The 27,926-nt window shown below is 57.4% G+C and overlaps 1 protein-coding gene and 1 long non-coding RNA gene across 7 annotated transcripts; one reads left to right on the top strand and one right to left on the bottom strand.

Moving 5' to 3' along the window:
* Positions 1 to 78: 78 nt before the first annotated feature.
* Positions 79 to 27,702, bottom strand: GRK6 (G protein-coupled receptor kinase 6). 5 transcript variants are annotated; one of them, XM_025866956.2, is made up of 16 exons: positions 27,128 to 27,233; positions 23,762 to 23,857; positions 22,508 to 22,620; positions 22,310 to 22,387; positions 21,863 to 21,963; positions 21,435 to 21,527; positions 21,267 to 21,330; positions 20,985 to 21,125; positions 20,506 to 20,696; positions 19,700 to 19,737; positions 19,513 to 19,602; positions 18,355 to 18,563; positions 18,128 to 18,265; positions 14,374 to 14,511; positions 14,157 to 14,291; positions 79 to 182 (listed from the first exon to the last, which is right to left on the bottom strand). In XM_025866956.2, exons 1-16 carry the CDS (start codon positions 27,216 to 27,218, stop codon positions 162 to 164), a joined length of 1,737 nt encoding a protein of 578 aa, XP_025722741.1. In that variant the 5' UTR covers positions 27,219 to 27,233; the 3' UTR covers positions 79 to 161. The 5 variants fall into 5 exon arrangements, with proteins under 5 accessions (XP_025722741.1, XP_025722740.1, XP_025722739.1 ...); XM_025866955.2 differs by lacking the exons at positions 79 to 182; positions 27,128 to 27,233 and adding exons at positions 12,371 to 13,505; positions 27,551 to 27,702; XM_025866954.2 differs by lacking the exon at positions 79 to 182 and adding an exon at positions 12,371 to 13,505.
* LOC141371845 (uncharacterized) lies at positions 7,819 to 12,424 on the top strand. Of its 2 annotated transcripts, XR_012377119.1 has the most exons (4): positions 7,819 to 7,955; positions 11,693 to 11,734; positions 11,994 to 12,076; positions 12,303 to 12,424. It is a non-coding gene; the product is annotated as an uncharacterized lncRNA (long non-coding RNA). The 2 variants fall into 2 exon arrangements; XR_012377116.1 differs by lacking the exon at positions 11,994 to 12,076.
* Positions 27,703 to 27,926: the final 224 nt, after the last annotated feature.

The raw sequence follows: 27,926 nt of genomic DNA on the forward strand, positions 1-27,926 counted from the left end.
GCCCCGGACCCGCGCCACGCTCCCAGGCGCCGCCAGCGTCACTCGGGGACCCGCGGCCGGGGGCTGCCTGCGACGGGGCTCAAGTTGTGCGCGCGCCGGCGGGGGACAGCAGCAGCGGCGCCCGCTCCTTCCCATGGCGCCGGTGGGCGCGCGGGCCGGCCTCACCCGGGGCCGCGCGGGACCTGTAGGACAGACACAGGGCGCGGTGAAGGCGCGCTGCAGTCCCGGACGACTTCCCTGCCCGCGCCGGTGCCCTGCGCAGTTCCGGGAAAGCCTCCTCTGCGGGAACCCCCACACTCCCGGGGGGGCCGATGACGCCACCGAGGAGGATGACGTCACACCTCGAGGTTTCCCCGGTAGGGTTTTCCCGGATCTGAGACCCGGCCGCCGCCGTTGCTGAGCCGAGGAGACTCCAGGCGGGCCAGCAGAGGGCGTGCGAAAGTCAGACAGCCTCAGTGCGCACGGGAGGTTCGCCACTCCAGAAGGTACCCCAGTTCGGAAAGGGTTTCAGAGGCCAGTGGATAGACCCCCCGGGGGCGCTGAAGAGGCGTCTCGGGGCGGTTGCTGCGCGGCCAGGAAAGGGTGGCCCACCTACAGCCTCACAAGCCGCCCACCGACGCCCAGCTTCAGCCCAGTGCATGCGTCTGGCAGCCCCTGGCGCTCTAGGCCTTGTACCCGCTCCTACCCCTGGCCACCCAAAGCATGGAACATCCAGGCCGGCGCTGCGGCCTCCTGGCTGTCGCCGTTCTCGTAGAGGGGGCTCAGGCGGGGTCGTTCCTGCTGTTACTGCGTGCCACTGGCCTGCCTTTGTCTGCACCACCGGGCGTGGGCCGTTCCCTCTTTTCCTTTCCTCTAGGCGCCTCCGCATGTCAGATCCCAGCTCCGTCTCCGTTTCCCCAGCCTCCTACCAATTCGCAGCCCCGCTTGGCCCTACCTTTCTAGCTCCTGTGCACGGTATCGCTTCCTCTCAATTCCTTTCCGTTTCTGCAGAGGGTGGGAAAAGTAGCTCATTTGCTACTGTATCACCTGGTCTCTCATCACTCCAGATGGGCACGTCTAGTTCTGCCTCCTCCCCTCCATAGCCAGGGTTTAGAGGGGAACCTTGCATCCTAAGAGGTATGTAGGAGGGAGCCCTGACTGCCGAGTGACGGGTGGCAGGCGACTGTTCACCACCCTCGCAGAACAGAAGTGTGCCCTTCTTGAACGCCTAACTACCCAGGGCTTTCACATACAACCCTTTGGGATAACTATAATAGTTATTCCTATTTTACAGATGAGGGGGGGGAACAATTAGCTGTGTAAATGGCAGATGGCAGTGCCTTAATTTGAACCCAAGCCTGGCCACAAAACCCTAACCAGGGGTGGGAGGGTGCTGCTGCTTGAGCTACTCTGTGGGCCTCTTCCAAGAGCCCCATGGAACCCCCACCCCGGCCCACTTCCTCAGCACGTCCAACGCACACACACATTTAGCTCTGGGGCCACGGTGGGCCTGAGCCCCAAGCAGGGGGCTCCACATCAAGCTGTCTCAGACTGTTCTGACAGCAAGCTGGGGGGAAGCCAGGCCAGAGGCCACCCCACACTTCTCCCCAGATGGCTCCTGTCTGATTCTGTGGCTGCCTTGTGCCATGTGCCACTTGGTCCCCGTGCCAGTCCCTTTCTCCTGGGCCTGTGTTCCAGAACAGACAATGGCAAGAACAATAGCTCCACCCGCCCCCTCCACAACCCTACCATGAGGCTGCCATGGCGACGCAGCCCAGATAAAAACACGATGCTGCCAGTCACTGGGAGTTAATTAAATCTGTTGTTCTCCTTTTCCTGAGCCCACAGGAATTTTCAGGAATGCTCTGAGGAAGCTGGCACTGACTAGGGGGCCCCTTGGCCTGCACAGCAGGAACAGCTTCAGATCAGAAAGGTACTTCTGGGGCTGGAGGTGATGGAGTTTAGCTGAATTAGAAATAGAAATACCTGCCAAGAACTGTCTACTGCATGTCCGGCCTTGTTCTAGGCCCTTTCCATTCAGAATCTCATGTGATATGTAACACCACCTGCTCAGCGGGGGCCCATTTGATAGATGAGGAGACAAGCTCAGACAGAGAAATGACCTGCCTCAGGTCACACAGCTAATAAGGGGAGGAGCTAGGATTTAGCCTGAGTCTGAATCCAGAGTCTGTCAAAATACCTTCCCTTATGTGGCCACTGGAATGTAGATGAAGAGCCCGGTGCATGTGAGCACCTGGTACGTGAGGACTTGGCAGACATAGAGACAGTGGGCCAACTGGCCAAGTTGTAGCCAAAACACTTCCCTGTTGCTTCCCAACAAGACCCTGGCACTTCTGGCCACCAGCCCTCAGCTCAAGAGTAGGAAAAGGCTATAGGGTAGAGAAACCGGATGGCAGCTCCAAGGTTAACAAGGAATAAAGGACAGACTCTGGCGTGAGGGGCCCAAATCAGCTAACTGGGCATTAGGGTGCATGGCAGCAGGCCACACCCAAGACCCCCAAGGTGCCAATATGGCTCCTCAGCCAGGAGGCAGGAACCATTGCCGTATTTTAGAGATTAGGCCACTGCAGGTCCAAGAGGAAGGCTCTGATGTCACACTGGTGCCAATACCCAGTTTGAGTGGGCAGGGGTTTGATGCTAAACCCTCCATCCTGGGCTGCTACTTCACTCAGTGGTGCTCTTTCAGGCCCAGAGAGCATGGATCCTGCCTGAGGCTTCCCTCCTGCCTTTGTCTAGCCCACAGGAGTTACTCAGTACATCTCGTCTAATCCACAGTAGGTGCTCGATACATAAATGTCAAGAGAGTCATTCAGACCTTCCCAGATGCTCCTCCTGACAGGCCAGGCTTCTCTAAGCTTCCTCCATGCTTCTTTGCATGTTCCTGCCTGTCTGGGGAGCCCTTCAGTACAGACCCTGCCTGCAGCCATACACCTTCCCCATCCCCTACAGACTGTCCAGGCAAATGCTGCACCTGTCCAGTTCCAGCTGTGTGCTAGGGGTGGTGCCTCCACAGGGACTCCTCAAGTCTGCCATCTTATGATTTGTTTTGTTTCTTCATTCTCTTTTCTTACCTTCTTGCAGGTTATTTGAACATTTTTTAGGATTCCATCTTGATTTATTTGTAGAATTTGTGAGTGTATTGCTTTGTATGGTTTTCTTAGGCCATGCACTCACTGGGAGTATAGCAGGAGGACAAAAAACGAGACCCCAGGAAGTGAATATCTTAAGCCCTATGATGCCAGTTTCCTTGTCAGTAACCATGATGAAAACTGAGCTAGTTCATGCAAAGGATTTGGAGATGCCCAACAACATTAGTGCTGCGATGGTCGCTTCTGAGCTGGGGACACAGAGATGTGTGTGTCCTTAAGGCACTCTGCCTGAGGGCTGGACATCACAAATCATTCTCAGGCATCCTACAAACTAGGTTAGCATTCCTCACATTTGACAGATGAGAGCACTTGGCTCACAGGGTTTCAGTGGTCCCCCAAGGTCACACAGATTTCTTATTCTGGGGCCTGGCACACTGCTGGGGGCACCTACCACATTGCTCCTCTGCATGATGAACCCCAGCACTCCAGTCTTAGACGCCAAAGATCTATTGGATCCTTTATCTCAGTAAAGGGCCCACCAATCACTCCATCCACTAAATCCTGTTCTTTTTTTTTTTTTTTAAGATTTTATTTATTTATTTGACAGAGAGAGACATAGCGAGAGAGGGAACACAAGCAGGGGGAGCAGGAGAGGGAGAAGCAGGCTTCCCGCGGAGCGGGGAGCCCAACATGGGGCTTGATCCCAGGACCCTAGGATCACGACCTGAGCCGAAGGCAGACGCTTAACGACTGAGCCACCCAGGCGCCCCCACTAAATCCTGTTCTTTTTACAGGGCGCCTGGGTGGCTCAGTCGGTTAGGCATCCAACTCTTGATTTTGGTTCAGGTCATGATCTTAGGGATCGAGCCCTGCGTCAGGCTCTGAGCTCAGTGTGGAGTCTGCTTGAGATTCCCTCTTTCCCTCTGCCCCTCCCCCTGCTCACGCTCTCTCTCCCTAAAATAAATAAAATCTTTAAGAAAAAAAAAAAAAAAAAGTAAATTCTGTTCTTTTTACCCTCAGTGCACTGTGCCTTCATCTGTCTACTTCCTTTGGTCCCCCTGCCACCGCCTTGGCCAAGCCACCATCATCTCTCACCTGGGCCCCTATTGCCATGCTTGCCACTGCTCTCCTTCCATGCTGTGCCCCTGCCCAGCCTACCCACTTTCCACATTGCCCATTTCCCCCAGGCCTTCTGCCTGAACCCTCTGGCAGCTCCCCACCATTTCAGGAGGCAGCCCAGCTCTTTAAGACAGTCTAGATGGGTGCCTCTCAACCCTGAATGAGCAGCAGAGCCACAGGGAGGGCTCGTTAAAACAGAGTGCGGGGGCGCCTGGGTGGCTCAGTTGGTTAAGCAACTGCCTTCGGCTCAGGTATTGATCCTGGAGTCCCTGGATCGAGTCCCGCATCGGGCTCCCTGCTCAGCAGGGAGTCTGCTTCGCCCTCTGACCCTCCCCCTCTCATGTGCTCTCTCTCTCATTCTCTCTCAAATAAATAAAATCTTAAAAAAAAAAAAGAGTGCGGGGCTCTGCTCCCAGCGTTTGCTTCGGTAGGTCTGGGGTTGGACCCAAGAGTTTGCATTTTTAACAGATTCCCAGCAGATACTGATGTTGTGGTCTAGAGAGCACACTTTGAGAACTGACCTAGATCATGGCTTCTGGGATGAGTTCCTGCCGAGGCCTCTTCTGCCTCACCTCTCAGTGCCCTTCCCTCTGCAACCAGCCCGTGTTCCCATCATAGCTGCTCAGAGTCCTGCTTTCTTCCCCCGAGGGTCCTGCAACACAGCCTCAAAGCTCTTGCCCCCACACTTACTACTCAGCTTCATGGCCTCACTGTCGCTTTGCTGGACAAGTCAGCTCCAGGCCGCCTCACTGCCCAGGCTTGGATGAGAAGCCCAGGGATAGGAGAGTGTGCTCTAGTTGTTTGTGTGCAACTCCAGAGGTTGCATCTGTCTTGTCATCTGGCATGCAGCAGCTCCAAAACCACTTGTTGGGGTAACTGGAGCTGCCCATTTCCCTCTTTGGTCTTTTAGCCGTAGGACAGGGAACACCTCTAGAGCTAGGTCTGCATCACACTCACTCCTAGGAAATGTCAGCCATTCACCAAAAAGTCACTGAGAGAGAAGCCATCACCCAGCAGGGTGTTTACAAATGAGAGAAGCATCCATACATCCATGTGAATAAAAGGAAATGGAGGCATATGTCAGGGGCTCTGCAGTAGACAGAGGGAATCCCAGATAGCAGGGGCTCCGGGTCATAAGGTTCCCTGGATATAAGGCCAGAGCTGCTGGTCAAGTGAAGGGTCAGGGACGCAGACCAGGGGACAGCAGAGGGAGGGGAAATGTGGTGTACAGAGTGAGGATGGGGTGGCAAAAGTTACTGCTACCGTGTCCTCCATGCCCAGCGCATGCCAGGCCCATTGCTGGCCTCTTCACATTCAGTCTCTCAGTGACACCCAGGAAGTGGCTCCCCACTGTCCAGATAAGGAGCTGGGGCAGTTTAGGCCCACAGAGGCAGGTGGTTGTGACGCCCAGGTGACTGCAAAGCCCACTGTCCTGGCAGGAAGAGCATTTCAGGCAGGCCCTGGTAACAATTTTACACTCCTCCCACACCAAGACACATGAACTGAGGCCAGAGAGGGCCGCCGCCAGTCGGCCCAGGTATAGCGCTGACCAGAGCCTCATTTCCAGCTAGGCCAAGGTACTGGCCTGGCACACTTGCCTACAGGTAGCACCTCTGTGACCCCACCCTGGCACCGGGCCAGGAACCCGGAGCTTGGAAACTGCAAACAGACAACAGGGACTGGGGTCTCAAGAGAGCTTGTAGGCCGAGAGGCCCTGTGTGGCTCAGTGTCTACCGTATTCATATCTGTCCTTCCAAGGGAGTGGGCCACACCTCGCGGGCTGGGGGGAGATGAGGACGGCCTCTCCGAGAGGCAGCGTGGTGGAACACACAGAGCACTGAAGGGAGAGCCCAGGCTTTAAAATCCTGCTTCTGCCTTGGTCGGGCTGCGTGGCCCCATCCCAGCTGTTCCCATGCCCGCGCTGAAGTTTCTTTGCTTGTGAGACAGGGATGATGCGATCGGCCTAGCACCGCCAAGGGAGGAGCAAAACTGATGGAGTGCAAATACTTCAAGACTGGTGTACACAGCTGCACGTGACAAGCCAGCTGCCGGCACTGTGCAGCTTCAAGAGGCTCAAATATGGAAACCAGCCCATGGCGCTACATCTACACAAGCCTGGGAGTGGCCCAGCAAAAACTGCCATCACTTTACCACAGACCAGAGGTCATGGCCTTGTGACTCTCAGGCAGGACACAGCTCGTGGGCATGTTTTGTTGGCCCACAATCAATTTTTTAAAATATTCTGACTAGTTGCCAAATTTAAAGCCCAGGAGATTTCACATAAAAGTCGGGATTCTTGGTTCATCTTGAAAATTATCTGGTCATTCCTAGTCCACATTCTCACGTAGTGACACAGACTTTAGCTGAGTAGCTCCCTGGCCCACCTCACTCATTCTGTTGCTCCCTGGGCCCAAGAGGCATTTGGGTTTCCAGCCCCTGAGCTAGAGTGAGCACCCACAATAGCCAGCGCTACACAGACCCATCTTTGCTGAATTCGACCAAGCCAAGGCTGCAAGCCGGTCAGGCCACAGAGCCCCCAAACCAAAAACTAGGGGCTTGGGGGCTTCCCAGGTAACTGAGGTAGCCCTCACTGCTCAGGTTCACCCAGAGAGAAAATGGAGGAAGGGAGCCCGTCCAGCAGCATCACAGTCCCACAGAGCATCTGAGTGAGCAAGAATCTAGCTGATTTTGCTGGAAGAAGGAAAGGTGTACCAAGGCTTGAAAGACCTGAGGAATTGCCTCACCGGAAGACTATGAAAGAAAGTTTAGAATGCTCCTCTAGAAGGCCCTCCAGTTCTCTTCTGCCTGGGTCACAAGAGATGGTGTGTGGCAGGCAGAGCAGCTGTGCCTGCTGAGAAACCGTCACTGGAAACCTAGCTCCACCACTTACTGATTGTGTGACCTTGGGGAAATCACTTTACCTCCCTGAGCCTTGGCAGTCTTCATCTCTAAAATGGGGATAATAAACTTACCTTGTACAACCGTTGGAAGGCTTAGGGGATAATGGATGCAGAACACTCAACACAGGTCTCGTACAGAACAGGGACAGAATGAAGGGAACCTGTGAATAATTCCAAAGGCACTCCTGCCTGCAGGAGGGGGACTCAAGACTGACTCCGGGCACCACCCAGCTAAGGGCATCTTACGCCAAGGCCTCAAATGCCTAGGGTGATGGTCATCCCTGGTGCCCAGGACACTCTCCTGGATGGGAGAGGGAACCCAAGGGTGGTTGTGGTCACTGGGATGTTGAGTCCAAGGTCTGTGATTGGAGGCTGGCATCTGCTGAGTCAGGTCTGGGACAGCTGGCAGCAGGACCATTTCTCTCCCCAGCACCCTGCCGCTGCCGCCTGGGGGAGGTTGGGAGAGGAGCCAGAGGTCATTTCCTCTGACTCAGCAGCCGCTCTCCTCCCAGAGGAACTCCCCTGGAGGACAGAGCATCTCCATGTGGCACTGGCCTGCCTGCCAGCCAACCTGCATGCCACCCAGCACAGTCTGGGCTTTGTGCTCAGACAAGAAAGGGACACTTGTGATCCAGACAATGGGCCAGGGCGCTCCCATTTGGCCTGAGCTTCAGCTTCCCTGGCTCAGCAATGTCCTTTCCTCTGCTGCTGCCCACTCTGCTCCCACCACTCCCCGGAGAATGGTGGCTTGGAACGCGGAGCAGAAACCCACAACAGGCCCTAGCCGCGGTTTGGCACATGCCCTGGCCATGAGGAGGAGGGATGTGAGCTTCTTTCTTCTCCCCTGGTAAGGAACATCGCCTCTGTGGCACCCAACTCGGGTCAGGCCATTTCCCTGGCGAGAGGTGGTAGTGGTGGTGGGGGGGGGGGGGGGGTCGGAGCGCAGACGCCGTACCCAGCCTCCAAGCCTCCTCCTCCCGCGGCAGGCCCAAGGGCTGGGCCGCCCCCACGTTTGCTGCCACCCCAGGAGCCCTGCTGCGACGACTGCAGCCACGTGGGAGCCAGCTCGTGCCCACGGGGCCGCTCACCCCCTCCACCCCCATCTTCGACGAGCTGTGGAGGCAGGCACACCCAGACTGGCGAAGTTACCCCCACCGCTCGAGGGGGAGTCCCCGCACCCTCTCTCCCCCTGCGCCCCTAGGCTGCTCGGAGTGGGGGAGGGGTGGGAGGGGGCGTCGCCGCCCCGCAGCCGCGTTGCCGGGGAGCGCAACCCCGTTGCTGTGGCAACCGTTTCTAAGCGAACCGGTGGCGGCTCGCGCCCGGCTTTGGCTCCCTCGCTCACTGGCGCCCTCCCTCTCTCCCTGCCTCCCTCCCTCCCTCCGGAGTGGGCTGGGGGAAGGGCTGGCCAGGGCGGGGGGGTCCGGGGCGGCGACCCGGGGCCAGAGCGCGGAGCTGCCCGCGGGGAGGGGCTCAGCCCAGGATCATCTTCCTCCCGCGCTCCGGGCCCGCCCGTTCCGCCGCCGCCGCGGTACTCACGGGCCCAGGCATCCTCCTCGAGCTCGTCCTCCTGGCTCGGGGCGAGTGGCGTGGGCCCCACGGACAGAGCCCCCTGCCTGGGGGAGGCGGCGGCGGCACCGGGGAGCTGACTGTGGCAGCGAAGGCGGCTGCGAGCGCAGGGCTGGAGCCGGGGGGCGCGCGCACGGGCGCGTACACGGCGCGTACCAGCCCGGCGTGCGCGCGCGCGCGGCAGCCGGCAGAGGGCCCCCACCCCCAGCCACTCGCCGCCGAGAAGGCTGTCCTGGGAGCCGAAGGCTGAGGACCTGGCACCCACCTGCCGCGCGGCGACTCGCAGGCGGGGCGCCGGGCTCACCCTGCACAGGCGATGCACGCGCCACGCCGCACAGCTCCTGGCAACAGGCTGTCCGCAACCGGGCGCACGAAGGCAGACGGGGTGTACACAATCGGCCGAGCACACAGGATGCTCAAGCCAAGCAGCTGAGGTCAAGGACCCTGACACACACATACATAGTTCAACCTGGAAAACACACACACACACACACACACACACACACACACACACACACACACACGTCCACGCCCCGGCCACAACCTGGGGGGCACTGCACACATGCGGTGGGCAAGGGTTGGAGCAGGCAAGCACCCCAGTGTTATTACAACTCACCAATACATGGCCCCCTCCCAACTCACGGCCCCTCTCAGTGCGTCCCCAGTGAGCATACAGCACCATATGTCTACTAAGAAATGGCACAGGAAGAACTCAGTGCTGGACCCATAACCCCGGTCTTCATGGACCCTGCTCATCCCCAGGGAATAGAGGTGAGGCCTAGTAAGGGCCCCACTGTCTAGGGCGTCTGAACCTGGCTGTTCATCAGTATCTCTTAATTGGGTTCTCCGTTTCCAGTCCAAATTCTCTATCACACGGTGATCTTCCAAAAACACCCTCCACCACCATATCAGCTGGGACATTTTGATTTGCAAGTGACAGAACCCCAAAATAAATAGGCTTGAGCCCAAAGGTGTTTGACTCATGTAACAAGGAAGTCCAGATGTAGATTTTATCTGATTACAATTGGTTCCAGGTGTCGCAACAATGGTATCAGATATGGTATATTCTCCCCACTCTGCCTTCTTCTGTTTGCATCATTTTTGAAAATTCCCAGGTGGTGGCAAGGATGACCCCCACGGCTCTAGGCTTATATCCTGCCACCCAACCCCAGAACTTCAATTCTTTCCCAATAGTTCTAGCAAGTCCCCCAAAAGACTCTTTTTGGACTCATTTTGGCTTAGCGTCCATTGGTGAACCAATCCAGTTTCATGCCTGGGGAGGGGATGTATGTTCAGCCACCCAGTATCCATTTCCTTTTCTTTGGGTACAAGCACCCTATTTCATCAGGGGGATTCACTGCATGCCATGGGTGCCATCATGCTGGGCCTTTGAACCCAAGTGCCCTGCTCCCCCAGTGCACCCATGGGCAGATTTCCAGCTGGGCCTTTTGGACTCCTTGGGTTTGCAGTCAGGCTTAATGATGCAGACACAGACATGGCTGTCACATCTTGCTCCTGGGGATCATACCCTGATGAGAATGGGGTCTGTGACTAAGACCCTGGAGGTACCCCAGTCCTGGTTCTTCCTATCACGTTCCCCTATATCTTTTGAACACTCTTAGATGGAGGACAGTTCTGTCACTTGCAACCAAAGATCTGTAACCCCATCAAAATCACATGGACTGAGACAGAAGGTTCCCCAAAGTAAACACGGGGTGCTTTTTGTACATACTAGGCAGACATCCTAATACAACCAGCTGAAATCCTTTAGGGATGCCCCTGCCTTCTAGATGAGGCCGCGCATCCTTAACATGGCTTTCAAAGCCCTGCATGGTGCTCATGGGCTTTGGCTCCAGTCACTTCCTTCACCCACCCATCACCACCCCCTCCCACCCCAAGCCATCCTATGCCACTTAGAGGCCCCGGATCATCCATCTGGCTCCTCCACCCAGGTACATCTGGTTCTGTATCCTGGAGGGCACCGATTCTGAGACTTTTGTGGCCAAGAGGTCTCCCTGCTTGGTGTTGAACCCCAGTCCCACCAGCTCTAGAATCATCTCTGCCACAGTACCAATCACACTGGGTCTTAACTGTTCCCATTTCTGTCTCCCTACCAGACTGAGCTCCAAACTGGTGGGGTCCTTGTCTCCATCTGGGTCCCCAGCTCCCACCACAGAGCTGGACTCACTGTGCTAAGAGTTTTAAAGGGAGCTGAACTGTAGCCAACAAGTTCCCTGGGTGCCTACCTAGCCCAAGAGGGAAGCTTGGTGGGACCTGCAGACAGAATGCTCCAGGGACCTACTGGTCCAATTGGTACCCATTCACCCTTGTACACCTGCTCAGGGCTGGGCTTCAGCCAACTGATACCTAACTGCTCTCCCACCAAAACAGAAGGGCAAATGCGCCTCAGGCCCCAACATCACCCATCATGGCTAGATTCCAGCTTCATCTTCAGCTGGCTTCCTTGGCACCATGCAACAGCCACTCACCAGCTGGAAGACCTTTCCCTCAAGTTACTGGAAGCAGCAGCACACGCTCCACATAACTTTCAAGAGCTGGGCCACCACCAGAGAGGCCCCTTCTACTAAGTTAGTGCTTAGAACCTTCTGGATGCCCTTGAGATAGCTGTCAGCCTGGCACCCAGCACCCACTCCCCTAATCAGCAAGAGTCCTGTCAGTGACAAAGGGGCAAAAGGAGGTGACCAGCTGCTTTCATGGATTCTCATAGCTGCCCTGTGAGGTGATGGGTATCACACCCATCTTTCTAGACAAGGGAAGGGCCTATGCAAAGCCAGCGTGAAAAGTGGCCTGGCTGAGATTCAAACCCCGAACTGTCCAATTGCAAAGCTCACGAGGCCCGTGGCACTGGTGCCTGGCCCAGAGGCAAGGAACAAACCCTTACTGTGGTTACAGAGCATCCCTGGAGGGCTGGGGGCACTGGGAGACTATGGTGCGGCAACAGGTTTATGAAGTCTGGGACAGACTTGTCAACAGATTATCATCTCCTTCTTTGCATAGGTGGAATGCTATGGAATGCTCCCCCAACCCCTCTGTCCCCAGGTGAGTAAGTCTCCTTTAAGACCTGGCTCAACTTCTCAGAGAACCCTCCCTAATGTCCTCACTGGCTGGTCCCCACCCACCCTTGCCACAGCCTAACTCCCAGCATCACCACTGTCTCACCTTTGCCCAGCCACATTGCCTGCTTCCAGGGCCAAGGGATGGCCTTAATTCACTGGCCCTGGGCTAAGCATACAACAGGTGTCCAGGTAAGACAGAGTTGGCGAATGTTTCTAACAGCAGCTTCCATCTTGCTCCCCAGGCTGCTCCAAGCCCACAACTGGTTGCCAGACCACCCTGGCCTTGGAGGGGACCCTTCCAGCTAAACCTGCCTCCCTAGTACTGGTAGAGCCAGACTCGCACCCTAGTGGGGACCCAAGGCTTCTTCCCTCAGGCCTCTTCTCATTTAGGAAGCCGAGAAACCCACTGGATGAGCCCAAAGGCCACTGAGGCCTGGCTGCCTGGAGAGGTTACTCCAAGATCAGCCACAGGGGTGGGGGTGGGGGATGTCCAGGGCATGTGGGAAGGGCAGCCCCCACCAGGCCCACCTCTGATCCCTTCCCACTTCCAGCAGAGTGAGGGAAGCGGAAAGACCCCTGGAACAACAGGAGCAAGAAAGAGGCAGGCAGGGCGGCTGGCCAGGTTTGTGCTCGACTGTATTCACTCAGAGACACGTGGCAGCTTACATTGGACAAAATGAGTAATAAAAATTGGCTTTAAATACGGAAAAACCAGGGCCCTGTAATCCCATGCTATTCTAACACTGGGACCAGGATGGCCATCACAATCTGGGAAGGACCAGAACTGGGGGCCTGGGGTGCAGGCACACACACATCTCACCCTACCCCCTTCACACACACGCACACGCTCACATACACACCCCATAGGCACACACAGGGAGGGATGGATTATTGCTGGGCACATGTGTCTACTGTTAAGATGGGAGTCTGGAATGTTTGAGAGTTGGCCAGGGACAACCTCCTCCCCCCTTCCCAAGGCCTGGGCTGGGGCGTTTCTGCAAGAGGTGTCTTCAGGACAGGGCCCAGCATGAGGGACGAGGCGCCCTGGGAGCTGGAAGGCAGAGGCAGACCCATCTGGGACAACCTGGGCAGTGGACTGATGGGTCCCAGGGTCAGCCCAATCTCTGGTCACACTTTGGCACAGGCCTAGGGGATACAGAGGCCCCAGATCCAGCTTTGACAAGTGCTGAGAAGGGACAGCATTGGACCCCAGAGGTGGTGGCCTGAGCCCGAGGCAGCAGAGGCAGGCATGAGTCTCACTTGGAGGTCAGCGGTGGCGAGCACAGTGCTGGGGGCTCAGGGCCTTCCCTGGCCCAGTCTCGGCCTGTCCAAGCTGGGCCCAAGGAGCCTTGAGTTTGGCAGTGGCCCCTCTGCCAGCTCCAGGGTGGGTCTTAAGAACACTCTGGTTGATATATACATTCGTACAAATACATAAATACAGAAAGCCCCGAGCTCCACAGACAAGAGCTGAAGGGACGCACCTTTGTCCCAGGGACAGCCCAGGCCTTGCCCGAACTCAGCCAGACCAGGGGCTGAGGGGCAGAGGACACCGGGGACAGCTCCGGCTGTGTTCCCCAGGCCACAACTTGCGTGGGCAATGGGGAAGACCACTGTGCAAAACTGTAAACAGCGCTCGGAGTAGCTGCTACCGCCAACCACCGGTGGGGGCCTCAGGCTGGGGGCTAGAGGCGGGTGGGGAGCTCGAGGCGGGTGGGGAGCTCTTCCTCACTGTCGCTGCAGTTCCCACAGCAATCCTGGAGGGATGGGGAAGACACGGAGGGAGAGAGGCAGAGCGAGGGCCATTAGCCACTAGTGCCACCAGCCAGGCCGGCCCTGCCAGGAGCTGCCTGGAGCTATGCTCTGGGCTGGGGGCTCCGCACCAGGGGCCCAGACGTGTGTGGGCCTCAGTACAGAGTCTACTGGCAGCAGGCGGAAGTGAGAGGGTCCAGGTGGATCTCGGGCTCTGCCAGAGCAAGGCCCTGTCCAGACCCTCTCCCCTGGAGATGGTGGAGGCAGAGCATGGGGAGACAGATGGCTAAGCAAGGCTAGCAGCTTGAAGGTGCCAGGGTGCAGGGAACGAAGTAGTTGGGGGAGGGGGGAGCGGGCACCAGACTTCTTTCGCCCACATCTCGCCTCTGCCATGGAAGGGCTGCCCGTGGCTCCCCGAGGCCGGGCAGCAAGGCCAACCCACGGGGAGCCCACACTGCTCACCTCTGGAAAGAGAAAAGAGGCCGTGAGCCCAGCCAGGGGTAGGGGACAGGTGGGAATGAGGCCAGAGACCCTGGGCACACGTGGCACAGCTGGAAGACGCCCACTCCCAGCACACGCGGGCACCAGCTCTGCCTCCCGCCCACCGTCCCCTGGAGCCAGGCGAGGGGCCAAGACGGGACCCTGCTGGGAGTTACCTGGCGGCTGAAGAGTCTCTGCAGCAGTCCCTTCTTGGGGGGTGCAGGTGGCTGACCCTTCCAGTCCAGGTCTGGGGGAACCGAGCCATCCAGCCCAAAGACATTCAGCTCTTGGAAGCACTCGGTCTCCACCATCTGCCCAAGCACAGACAGCCGTGAGAGCCGGCTCCAGGGCTGCTCCTCTGGAGCCCGGCCCACCAGCCAGGCAGCTCCTTACCTCATTCTGCCAGGGGATAGGCACACTGCCCGTGGCAAACTTCAGGTAGAAGTCCTGGTCAGTGGGCTCCAGCTCGACACCCTTAACGGTGGAAAACTGTTCGATGTCCAGAACATCCTTGCAGTAAATGGCCTGGGGCTGGTGGGGATGGAAACAGCAGTCAGACAGGAGCAAGACTCACAGGCAGGCACACACGCACGCCTGCCCACCTACACGCATGTAGGCAGCTCAGCCTTGAAAATCACTCCAGCCTTGGCCTGGTTGTACCCCAACCCTTGCAGCTCTCTAATTTGGAGTCAGAAACTAGGTACCCCACGCACTTCCTAAGCACAGCAGTCCCTTCTCTTTGAGGTCATTACCCCTCTGTAAACTGGGGAATCACTACCCCTCATTGATCCTGACTGATGAGGCTGCAGAAAGGCCATGCCTTTCCTGGTCCATGGTAGCTGACCTGCTGCAGCCAACCAGCCCCCTCAGTGCCCTGCGGAATCAGTGACAGGCACCCCCTCCACCCGCACATGGCTGGGGGTACCACTGCATGCACGGCAGAATCTTAGCTGGTCCTTTCAGCTGAGCATCCCCATGCAGGGCCTGGAGCTGACAGGTCCTCTGTCCCAGGATGTCCAATGGCCTGCTCCATCCCCTCAAGCTTCATGGGCAACCAGAGGATTAGAACGGTTCTCCCAACTCCCCACACCCCTGGGGCCCCTCCTGGGAGCCCACCTCAGTCCAGAAGGCCACTGTCTTTTTCATCTTCATTGTTTCCTATATCCTACTATTAAGGATGTCAATTAAAACAATGTCGTAATGTAAAATGGTGCAGCTGCTTTGGAAAACAATCTGGCATTTCCCCAAAAGGTTAAATGTAGTGTTACCATATTAGCCAGCAATTCCACTCCTAGGTATATATCCAAGAGAAAGGAAAACATATGTCCCCACCAAAACTTGCATATCAATGTTCATAGTAGAATTATTCATAATAGCCCAAAGTGGAAACAACTCCAATGTCCATCAACTGATAAACAAAATGTGGTGTATTCATACAATGGAATATTATTCAGTAATAAAAAAGGAACAAAGTAGGGCACCTGGGTGGCTCAGTCAGTTAAGTGTCTGCCTTTGGCTCAGCTCATGATCCCAGGGTCCTGGGATCGAGCCCCACATCAAGCTCCCTGCTCAGGGGGGTGTCTGCTTCTCCCTCTCCCTCTGCCCCTCCCCACCACACATGTGCTCTCTCTCTCAAGTAAATAAAATATTAAAAAAAAAAAGAACAAAGTACAGGCTACAGTTTGATGAGCCTTGAAAACATTCCACTAAGTGAAAGAAGCCAGTCACAAAGGACCACATATTGTATAACACTATTTGCATGAAATGTCCAAAACAGGCAAATATACAGAGACAGTAGATTAGTGATGGCCAGGGCCGCAGGGAGAGGAGAATGGGGAATGAATGCTAATGGGCATGGGGTTTTTGTTGGGTGGGTGGAAAGGGGTGATGTGAATGTTCTAAAACTGATTATGGTGATGGTTGCCCAACTCTGAAAATGCCAAAAACCATTTAGTTACACACTTTAAATGAGTGAATTATATGGTATGTGCAATATATCTCAATAAAGCTACTAAAAACGATATCAGCATCAAACTTGCTTCTCATCTATTGCATCTAAAAAAAATTCCAGGGCACCTGGGTGGCTCAGTCATTAAGCGTCTGCCTTCAGCTCAGGTCATGATCCCAGGGCCCTGGGATCCAGCCCCACATCAGGCTCCCTGCTCAGCCAGGAGTCTGCTTCTCCCTCTCCCACTCCCCCTGCTTGTGTTCCCTCTCTCACTGTGTCTGTCTCTGTCAAAATAAATAAATAAAATCTTAAAAATAAAAAAATAAGAAATAAAAATAATGGGAAAAAAAGTTAAATTTCGGGGCACTGATTTTTTATCTTTGAAGACTCGGGGGCGGTGGGATGATTTCAAAGTTAAAAGAGATGATGTGCACTGGAAGCAGGGGTAAACTTGATGGGGGGGGTCAGCCCCAAGGCAGGCTGCTCTCAGTTCAATCACTCACAGCAAGGCCCACACCCCAGGGTGCTGGTGAGGTCTACAAGGCACAATCCTTCCTCAGCAGCGGCTCCCTAGCTGGCCTCCCGCTTCTACTCACCCCCTCTAGCACTGCCCCTACACCTCACAGGCCTGCTCAACATTCCCCAAAGGCCCCCCGCCACACTGGGAATAAAACCCTGCGTCTCTCCCAGCCCATGCTCACTCCGGCCACACTGGTCTCTTCGCTGATCACTCGAGGTTTCTCCTTCTCCCTGGACTGTTCTCACCCCAAAATTCAGCATGGCTCTCTCTTTCACATATTTTAGGCTTCTGTTTAACCGTCAGGTTCTCAGAGACCACCCTGTCTAAAAATACTCCCACCCCCCCCAATTATTCCTTATCTCCCTCTTGGCCGGATTTATTTTTTTCACATTACCTGACATGCTTTTTCTCTTAGTGCTTTACTTCGCCATGCTCCCCACTATAACAGGAAGACAGGATTGGGTCCTGTTGACCTCTTGCTCTCCGAGGTCTGGCACTTATGGGCACTCAGATATTTGTTGAGTGAATAAACAGTCACTGTGTGGCTGACAGCCATCAGTCTGGCCTGCTGGTGAACTGTCAATGCCAGGACCCAGTCCTCTTACACATGGGAGGGGGACAAGCACATAACTTCATCTTGGCCACTCACAACCTTCCCTGTGACTTCACACACAGAAGCCTGAATTCAGAGGGAGGACAATTAACAGGCTGAAGCAGAGCCAAGAGATGAAGTCCTGGCAACATTGCGTGAAACCCTGACGTTGGCCCGACACTAGGACCTTCTGGCCAAATGAACCACTAAGTTCCATGTTGGACATGAGTTTTAGCTGGCTTCTGCCTCGAGGATGTCTCTGCCCACGGAACGCCTGACCCACCGAGATGCTCAGGAAATGGGTGAGATTCCACAAGGGGGAGCCAATCTTCAGCCCCTTACCCCTGCTGGCAATGGCATGTTGGTTTTCCTTTAGGAAACTGACCTCCCCCACTGGCAGTGGTTCGGGTGGGCAAGTGATCCAAGTGTGGCTGCTGAGGGGCCTCCGAACAATCAGTGGCAATCAGTACTAGCCTTAGGACTTATTTTTTTCTTTTCTTTTCCTTTCAGGACTTTTTTTTTTTTAAGATTTTATTTATTTGTCAGAGAGAGAGAGAGAGAGAGCACAAGCAGGAGGAGTGGCAGGCAGAGGGAGAAGCGGAGGCGGGACTCGATCCCAGGATCCTGGGATCATGACCTGAGCCGAAGGCAGCTGCCTAACCAACTGAGCCACCCAGGTGCAGGACTTCTTTTGAAATGATTGGGCAAGAGGTACACTGGGTCTCCTGGGCTGGCTGAGCTGGTAGGATGTGAACCTGAAATGCTGGGTCCACCACGGCCATACCCTAGGGAGAGCAGCCAGGGAGCGAAGACTGCACACTGGCCGGTACGGCAGGGAGAGGAAGAGAGAATTCCTGCAGTAGAGCCCCAGATCCGGGGATGCTGAAGGCGAGATCTATCCTGAGGCTTTCCATCTGTGTGAGCTCAGTGAATTATGTTCTGTCGGCCAAGCCCTTGGAGTTGGGTTTGCTGACACTTGCACTGAAGGTGTGCTGACACTTGCACTGAAGGTGTGCTAACCGCGCCTCCAGGAGCCCCGAGCCCCCCCTGGCTCAGCCGGCCCTCAGCATAAGTGGAAAGCACTCACATCGGGCTTGAAGGGCGGCTCCAGCATGCCGGCTCCCAGCCGCTTGAAGTTCAGCTTCTTGAAGAGCGGGTGCTCCTTCACCTCGCGGGCACCACCTCCACGACACCCCAGGCGCTCTGCAGGGTCCTTGCACAGGAGCTGCAGCAGGGCAGGGGCAGTCAGGATGGCCCAGAGAGGTGCCCACTGCCCCCCGGCCTGGCCAGTCAGCCTCCTGATTGCCGCCATACCTGGGAGCAGAGCGAGCAGGCCTGCGGGGAAAAGCGCTCCGAGTACTCCTCAGGCACCTCCTTTACCAACCGCTCCACCTCCTCTCGTTTGATTTTCTTTTTCCTCTGCTGGAAGGGGGACTGGCCTGCGATCATCTCGTATAGGAGGCAGCCCAGTGCCCACCAGTCTGGGCTGAATGTGTACCGTTCGTTCTTCACCACCTCCGGAGCTGGGCAGGGTGGAACAGGAGTGAGGGCGGGCCAGGAGGCAGGAACCAAACCCTGGGCCCTGGGAAGGCCCAACACACATCAGGTATGGCATCAACTGATGCCGGCAGGTACCCCCCTCAGCCTGGCAGGGACTTCAGTGTGTGGGACAGCACATGCCCCCATCAAAGGGAGCCGATGTGGCCCTGCAGGGGACCAGGTCTGCTGACTTTTCAAGAGAAGTCAGAAATCCGTGTTTTTAATGTGAAGCTGTCTGGCCTATCAAATGTTGGCAACCCATTCCAAGTGTTTTAAAAACAATTTGATTTAAACACAAATGGAGGCCACATCAGGCCTGTGTGGTTACCAGTTTGTAATCTCTGGATTTCATATAGAAAGAAGAGACTCATCTGCTGCGTACCTACACCTGCCAGGCTGGGCTCATGGGGATTTCTGCCTCTCCTACCTCTCTGTATCTTCAAGACAACTTTGGAGCCAGTACAACTGCTTCCCAGTTGGGCAAAGTGAGGCTGGGAGTAGCAGTATGAGGCCCAGGGACACACCACAAACAAGAGGTGGGCCCTGTAACTGTGGCTCTGTCTGCCGTATCACATGGTTCTCAAGGGAAATATGGGGCACATCTTGGCACTGTGGATGGACATGCCTTCTCGGAACCTGGGCAGTTCAGGGGAGGGCACGACGGAGACCCCAAATCAGCCCCTTCTCATCCTTCTCCGGTAGCCACCTGCAAGCCCAGCCAATAGCAGGAGCTCAGTAAGTATTTGGTGAATGAATGAGTATTCTCAGGTGTGTGGGGCCCTGGCTGAGTCCCGGTCCTAATTTATAAAAGAGGGACATCAGCTTTTTCTACTCCCCAAGACACAGAAGACTCCCAGACAGAAGTGGTGGGGCCCAGCCCAGGACAGCAAGGGGACCCAGGAGGCAAGGGGGTCAGGGTGGAGGGAGACTCACCCATGTAGCCCACAGTGCCTACACGACCCTTGATGGTCTGGCCCTCTGGCACGTGCACAGCCAGCCCCAGGTCGGAGATTCGGATGTGACCTGAAAGTGGGGGGGGAAGCAGGGGGGCCCACTAAGCAGGTGGGCCAGACCCTGCCCTACTCCACGGCACCCCACCTCTGTGGCCCCCCCCACCCACCGTGGTCATCCAGTAGGATGTTCTCTGGCTTCAGGTCCCTGTGGGGAGGAGAGAAGGGCAGGGTCAGACGTTGTTCAGTTTGCAGAGGAGCCAGATGGGACGCCACCACCTCCTGGCTCACTTGTCTCCCGGGATGGAATGTGCAGCAAGGTGTGGGAGCCGTTTATTGCCAGGCTGAGAGACGGCCCTGCTCTTGCCCACAGCAGCCCTGACTTGAGGGAGCAGCCCAAGGATCTGTCCAGCCAGGACCCTTCCTGGGAGTCCCTAGGTAAGTGGAGAGCAGCTCCCCCCTGGGGAGACAGCGCCAGTAGCCTTGCTCACCACTAGTGTTGAGGGGGTCCCACCCTCCCCCCCGACTCTGGCGGCTGACTCTACCTTTCCTGTCAAATGGGGCTACTCATCTGTCCCTCCATGGGGCTGTTGTGAGGTTCAAATGAAATCCCCGCCAATAACAATAGGCAGAGCTGTCCGCTGCCAAGCCCCCCATGCCGGGCAGTGTGAACTTTACTGCATTATCTCATTTGGTCCCTAAAACCACCTGCAAGGCAGGAATTAAAGTCTCTGCTTCCCAGAAAAGGAAAGAGCATAGGGAGCAGGGAGCCGACTGGCCCAGGGTCACACAGAGAGGGGTGATGACACCAGCATTCAGATGACCCAGAGGCTCTCAAGTGTACCAGGCATGGGCAAGTGTGGCAGGGCTCAAACCAACTTCTGCATGCCGTGGCAGCCCTGGCACACCAATGTCCTCCGGCAGCCTCCACCCATGCCCCGCTACAGCCCCCCGCGGGGAGGCCCAGGCTCGGCACCTGTACACGATGCGCTCCCGGTGTAGGTCCTCCAGGCCGCAGCAGATCTCCGCGGCATAGAAGACAGCCCGCGCCTCAGGGAAGCCAGCCTGGCCCATGTGGTAGATGTGGAACTTGAGGTCACCTCCGTTCATCAGCGTCAGCACCAGGCACAGCGCATCCTTGGTCTCATAGGCATAAGCCAAGCTCACCTGTGGCCGAGGGGACCCAAGCCCTCAAGCAGGGGCCGGGGGCCACCCGGTGGCAAGGCTGGCACCAGCCGCCCAAAAAATCCTTCTCAGTGCCACTCCTTGGGGCCCAGCCTGCTCCCCAGGCCTGGTGTCAACACCCCAAACCCGCCCTTCCCAGGCATCTCCGAGAGCGGGAAGGCGGTGCCTGGAGGGGACGGGGCAGGGCAGGAAGAGACCTAGCTGGTGAGTGGGGAGGGCAGGGCAAGTGTGTGGCCAGGGGGAAGGGAGGGGTCTCCTGTCTGTACTTACTACAAACCTACTGTTCACTTTCTCCAGGATTTGCTTCTCATTGAGTGCCATGGCCTCCCCTTTCCGCTTCTTGATCCGCTTCTTCTCCAGCTTCTTGCAAGCGTACATCTTGCCTGTTGCCCGCACCTGGCAGGCACACACCTGTAGCCAAGGTAGATGGGCAAATAGGGACCAGCTGTGCCCTTCCTGCGGCTACAGGAGTTCGAGGAGGGGGGCTAGCAGTCCAGGGCCCACGGTACCCCACCTCCCCTCTCCATCAGGGGCTCTGGCCTGGCCGCTTACCTCACCAAAGCCACCTTTTCCCAGGACTCGGTACTGCCTGAAGGTGTTTTTGGTCACTGGCTGTCTGTGGGCAAGGGATTTCAGAGCAAACACAGGCTGAGCAGGGGCCCAAGGCCATGAGAGTCCTAGCAACTTGGCCTACTGTGGCCCAGCCTTCAAGGAGCTCACCTTTCCAGCCACTTCCACTGTAGGAAACGGTTGAAGTAGATGCTGTCGAGGTAGTCGGCAAAAGGAGCCATGCTCAGGTACTCGTGGGTCAGCCTGTTGAGAGGGCCCAGCCCACGGGTCAGCCCCTGACCCACCAGGTTCTTGGCTTGTTGGGCCAGACCCCCTGTTATGTGCACGCTCAGGCTGAAAGGCGGCAGCATCGGCCAACCCTCTTGCTAACCGGACTAGGTGGGAGACGTGCACCCATGCAGAAGCTGAAGATGCTACACAGAGGGAAGGCAATCTGCCCAAGCTCACACAGCAGGTGCAAGGCCAAGGTGAGAGGCTGAGCTCCCTCACCAGCTGCTGCGCTGTTCACAGCCTTCCGGACCCACAGAAGCCCCCTCCTCGGGACACAATTCCAGGCCTGTGGGCAGGGAGAGGCTTACCGGGTGAGCTCCTGGAAGAGGTCTTTGCACGGCCCCTGCTCCAGCCGCTGGGAGCAATTAGTCACCAGCTGCCGGGGGACCTCAGGAATGAGGTCAGGACCCTAGGGACAGGCAATAAAGAGGTCAGTGCAGGGGGCTCCCTTGGCTAGCTGCCCCCTCCCAGGGCAGAGACAGCTGATATCTTAAGCCCATGCTAGGAGCAGCTGTAGGTTAGTGGTGCACCAGCCTGCCTAGTTGCTGAACTCAGGTCCACTGCAACCTTTGAGGCAGGGTGAAGCAGAGCTGCTGGAGGCCGCCCTGCCTGGCCCACCCTCCTGGGCTCCCTGCCTGGTCTGCCTGGTGAACCTGGAGCAGCTCCAGAGCACTCTCTGCCCAGGCTATGGTCATTCCTCTTCCCATCACTGAGCTCTGCCCACTGCTGTCATCCCTCCATCACTGCTCACTCACGGTGTGGCTCAGAAAATTCTGCATTAGCCGCCGCCCACAGGCCTTCCGCTTCTCATCAGGGGTCACTTCATACTCGGCCTGCAGGGTGGGAAAGCAGAGAAGCTCGGGGTCTGGGCGGAATGGCAGGTGTGGGGAGATGGAGCACACTTAACCTGGGGGCCTCTGCCCACCCTCGGGGCTGGCCTGGGCCGCACTCACCACTCCATCCAGGAAGGCAATGCAGCGGGTCAGCTCGGGCCTCGTCGCACAAAACTCTCGGAACAACAGGCGCCCAATGGGCTGCCGCTCACACAGGCTGTGGTAGTCACGCTCTGCAAGCAGGGGTGGGAGCTACTGGGTTCCCAGACCTGGAGCCTGCTGGCGGGGCCCTCCTGTCCACACCGCCAGGCCCTGGGCCCCAACAGCAGCTTCCAGCCCTGTGGTATGGAAGCCATAAGCTCCTGCAGAACCCTCACCACAACACTGAGGGGCGCATTATCTTTTTCCTTTTTTTTTAAGACTTTATTTACTTATTTGCCAGAGAGGGAACACAGCAGGGGGAGCGGCAGGCAGAGGGAGAAGCAGACTCCCCGCTGAGCAGGGAGCCTGATGTGGGGCTCCAGGACCCTGGGATCATGACCTGAGCCGAAGGCAGATGCTTAACCGTAGGAGCCACCCAGGCGCCCCGACATTACTCTTATTTCCATCATAGCCTGGGACTCGGAGGCCCAGAGAAGCCAAGTAATTAGCTCAAGGTCACACAGCCTGGAGTTTGGCTCCGGAGCTAGGCCCTCACCTCCCCCTGCTATCTCCTGGTTGACACCACCTACATACGTCACAGCACTGGGCCTGGGTGTGGTTTGTGAGGTTCCGGCCTGGCCCAGGCTAGGCCCAAACCTGCTGCCTGCCTGGCGAAAGTGCAGGAGGAAGCTGTGGCTTCCGGCGAGCTCGAGGCTAGGCCTCCTTCCCAGGCGGTAGAAGCAGCCATGGTATACTCCTTGCCCACGTGCAGGCTGTCAGAGGGGCCTAGACAATCTTAGGGGCTGTGCAGACCTGGGGCCTCAGCCAGGATAAGCAGGAACTGGGGTCCTGGCCCTTCTGGTCCAGGTTTTGCTGCCCCCGCTACTCACCCCACTCTGGGCTGTGCTGTGCTAAGCATGGGCTTGGGGCTCCTCATGCAGTCCACCCTGCAGCCTCCACTGTGCCCACCCTAGGCCTGACCCTCCTTTCCTCTGCTTCTCTCCGACTGCCCCAAATCTGACCCTGCCCTACTCCCCCATCCACCCACCCCAACCACCTTTGCTGTCCTGTTTACACTGTGCTCTCCACCCATCTCAAGCCCAGGAACTGAAACTGGGTTGGGTGGTGCAGACTCAATCTTCCTGCTCCCCAGAACCCCCAACCCTGCCTGCCCCAGGGTGAGGTCTCAGGGGAGGCTCCCCCAGCACCCCCAAGTCTCCACCTAGGCCTCACCGAGGCTGAGCCGCAGCTCTTCACACTGGCTGATGTGGGGGAACTGCAGCATCTGTCGCCATTTCTTGCTTTTGCCTTTGCGATTCCCACCACCACCTGTGGGAGCAAACGGGCACTGGGTCTCCAGTCCCACCGCCACCCACTTCCCTCACCACTCGGGGCACCCAGAGGTCTTCTGGGCTCAGCCCAGGCACAGCCCACTCTAGGAGGCACCTCAGGTCTTCATTCCACATGCTTCAGCATGCCCTCACTGGGCTCTGGGACACACATGGTCCCCTGGGCCCTCCTGCGGGGGTTGGGGGGAGGCTCCTGGGCTGGAAGACCCAAGAGGGGTGGTAGGGACAGGGACAGGCCACCAGGAGTGGGGGACAGGGGTGGTGTGTATGGAGGGGGGCTTCAGGGAAGCCTTAGCTGCTTCCTACCAGGTAAGAATTTCCCAGGGGAAGAAAGCAGAGGACATGACGGTGGTGGGAACTATGTAAGTCAAGATGCAGAAGGGAGAGACTTCAGGACATGTGGAACATAACTGAGACATGCCAGAGGCACAGGGCGGCCTGGGGCCCTGGGAAGGCTTCAGACGCCTATTACCTGGCCCTGCACCAGAGCTATTAGAGACTCGGGACGACGTGGTGGCATTCGGGATGCACACTTCAGTACACAAGGGCTTCCATGGCCCCGATACCTGCCTCATTTTACCTAGCTGACTCCCTATCTATAGCTGCTGAGACCAGAGTAGCAGCCCAGGTGCCTACAGAGCCAGATGGGTATGGTAAATGTGAGCCAAATGGGAGACAGTAGGGAGTGGTGAGGAGTGTGGTGAACTGGGCCATCCATGCTCCTTTGAACAGGGGCAGCTGCCGCTTGGTTGTTGCCAGGCAGGAATGCAGGCTTAGTGTGTTCAGCTGGGAATCTGGACTGTTATATGAAATGCTGGTTCATATTTTTTGTAAAAATCCACTGCAGCCAAATGAATTAAACATGTTAGAGAGCTAGCCAGATGTGGCCCATGGGCCAGGAGGTAGAAAATGGAAGGGCACGAGTCTTAGAGCCCTACAGACAGAGGTCTGAATCTCCAATTCACACTTTAGGCCCATCCCCTGCCCTCTATGAACCTCAATATCCTCATAGGTACTTTGGATCCAAAGCCACCTCCAGAGGTGTTGTCAGGGTGACTCAGAGAGTCTGTGTCTAATACTCTGCAGGGCTGGGGCAAGAGGTGGGCTCCAACAACTCATGGCAAGCTCAGGCAGCCACTTTCACTTGCCTGGCCTCAGTTTCCCCTCGGTTTAGCCAGCCTTGTTTCCATCTGGCCTGGCTGAAGGCAGGTGGCACAGGGGAAGAGGCTGCTCCAGGGAGGGGGCACAGCTGGGTGCCTCCCTGGGTTCTGTGACCTAAACTGCCTGGAGGAGGAAATGTTGCAGGACACCCATTGGGAAATCTGCTAGCAGCCCTGCGGCGGCCTACACCCAGCGTACCCCACAGTCATTGCTCCACTGTGAATGAGCAACAGACCCCCACCCCCAAGCTGGGGCAAGGCCTCCTCAGAAGGGGAACTCCTCCCCCCCCCCCCCAGGTCCCTCCCCCCCCCCTCCATCCGCTGGCCTCCCCCCACCAGTTACTTCCTCCTCCCCCTCCTCCCAGCCACATCAAGGCAGCAACAAGAGTCACATGCAAATATCCTGTCCTGGAACTGCCACCAGGGTCGGTGGGGCTCCTTCCTGGCCTAGCTTGCCCCCTCCCCCGCCCCATGCCTCTGGGTACCTGGGCAAGGAAGAGAGGACTAAACAAGGGCTCCCCCGCACCCAGCACTGCCCCACTTCATCCTCACAGCAACGCTGCCACGCTAGGTACAACCTCATGAGAAAACGGAGGTCTTGAAACGAGGAATCAATTTGTCCAAGATCACAAAGCCTGGAGGTGCCAGAGGCAGCATTCAAACCCAGCTCCCTGGGACCACAACCCATGCTCCTTTCCAACCCCAAAACCGCCATGCTGGCCATCCCAGTGTTCCCAAACCATTTAGGGCCTCAGATCCCTTGGGAAGGTGGCAAAGGCCCGGCCCCAAGCTGTCAGCCAGCTAATGAAGGGATTCCAATGCAGCCAGTCTATGGGCCAGGTTTTAGGACTCTGTGACAACAGGCATTCCTTTTAGTTTTCATGTTCCATCCCCAACCATTCCACAAAAAGGGTTACTAAAGTTTAGAGAGAAGAGACTTGTCTAGAAGCATGCAGGTGGGAGGGGCAGAACCAGGTTGGGTAAGGGTTCTCCAGGGGAGGCAGCAGTCCCGGTCCGGCCATACCCTGCTTCGCCTCACCCAGGGCCTGAGGAAGCCTGTCTGGAGGTGCCACACTCTCTGGCCAGGCAAGGCAGTGCTCTCAGCAGGCCTGAGGACTGAACGGGCTACAGCCCTAGGGAGGGAGGCCTGGCCAGGCTCTCCCCACCCCTCCTCCCTAGCCCGCTAGATGACGAGGCAGAACAGAATCGGCAGATGCCCCCAGAGGCTAGGAGGAAGGCCTAGCCCTGGGACTCGATAAGGGACAGGAGATAAGGAAGGCTCTGGGCACTAAGGACCCAGCCTGCCATGCCTACTTCCAGGCAGCACCTCCCGGGGGGCAACACACACTAGGCAGGCAGGGGGTACCAGATGCTATGCCATCTGAGGGCTCCTCTGGGCTGCCTACAGACTATATTGGGGGCATCCTGTGTCCTAGACCTGGGTCAACCACAGTCTCACTGTATGACTTGGGGGCTAGTCCCTAGGCTGAGCCTGATTCCCACCTATAAAATGGAGTAGAAAAGTGAAACAGATGACTCAGCCTGGAAGCCCAGCAAAGAGTGGAAAATGACCATGCCATGACCTCCCTGCCCTAGAGTTAAAAAAAGAAGGGTCTTGTTCACCGCTGGTCCCCAGCACCCTAGACAGGACAGGGCACATAATGAGTGTTCCGTGATTATGTTACTGAGGTGGACAAGGGCAGGTGAGGGCCAGACCGACCACAAGGCATTGAGGACCAGGTCTGGTCCTCTGTGTCCCCCAGAACCCTCAGAGAGCAGGTGCCTTGTAACATTTGGGATGGGAGACCCAAGGAGCTCAATACACACTCACCAGACTTGCTCCCTCTGCCAGGCCTTGTATTTACTGTCCTGCCAGCCCTACATGCTCTCTTCCTTCAAAGCACAGCTCCCACTTAATTCCTGCGCCCATTTAGCCCACTACACCGTGGGCTTCCCAAGGGCAAAAATCATGACCGATTTGCCTCTGTCCCCAGTGGCCTGAGGCACGGAGCAACATATGTGACCAGCAAGTTTCCCCAAACCTGGTGGGCTGTGGTACCGCAGTGGCTCCGCTCATTTATTCTCCAAACCTTTATCCTGCACCAACTTTGTGCGGATCCAGGCTGGGCGCCAGGGTCTGGGCCTGAGGCACGTGGGATAGGCTACCCTTTCTTGGGGCATCTTCTCACCTATCACCTGGAAGACGCCTCAGAGAGGCTCTCCAAGGACCCAGGTCCCACCCTTCCCTCTTCCTTCCTCTCTCTTTTCCTCACCGCAACCCCCCCACCCCGCGCCGCGAGGGCGGTGGCCTGACCCCCGCCCCTTCCTGGGCCCCGACACCCCAGGGCAGGTGCGGAGGACTACCGGCCGGAAGGGCTCGCCTCTGCGCGGGGTGCGGGGCGCCGGGCGAGGAGCGCGCTGCCCTAGGGGATCTGGCGACTGGGGCGCCCAGCCGAGCTCGGAGGCCGCGCGCCTGTGTTTCCCGCACCCGGCCGCCTGCTTGGCCGCCTCACCTTCCCGGGCCTTGAGTAGCACCGTGTTCGCTACGATGTTCTCGAGCTCCATGGGCTGCGGCGCCGCCGGGCCCGCCGGGCCGCGCCGCCGGCCGGGATCGCTCGCGGGAGCCGGGGCCGGATGGCGATCGGCGCGGCGCGGCGCGGCTCGGCTCGGCTCGGCTCGGCTCGCAGTGACCGCGCCGCGGCCTCCCGGGCCTCCCCGGCCGCCGCCGCCCGCCGCGCACACTCCGCCCCCTCCCGGGGGCCACCCCGGCACCGGCCCGCCCAGCCCTGCCCTCTGTTTACTTTATGCGGCCAATAACTAGGCGGGCGCTCCCCGCGCCGTCTTCCCATTAGGCAGCCTCTTCATTAACCCCCGCCTTCCGAGCCAGGG

The sequence above is a fragment of the Callorhinus ursinus genome, unplaced genomic scaffold (genome assembly GCF_003265705.2).
Source record: "Callorhinus ursinus isolate GAN/ISIS: 27379988/994484 unplaced genomic scaffold, GSC_fseal_2.0 scaffold3, whole genome shotgun sequence".
Classification (NCBI taxonomy): Eukaryota; Metazoa; Chordata; class Mammalia; order Carnivora; family Otariidae; genus Callorhinus; species Callorhinus ursinus.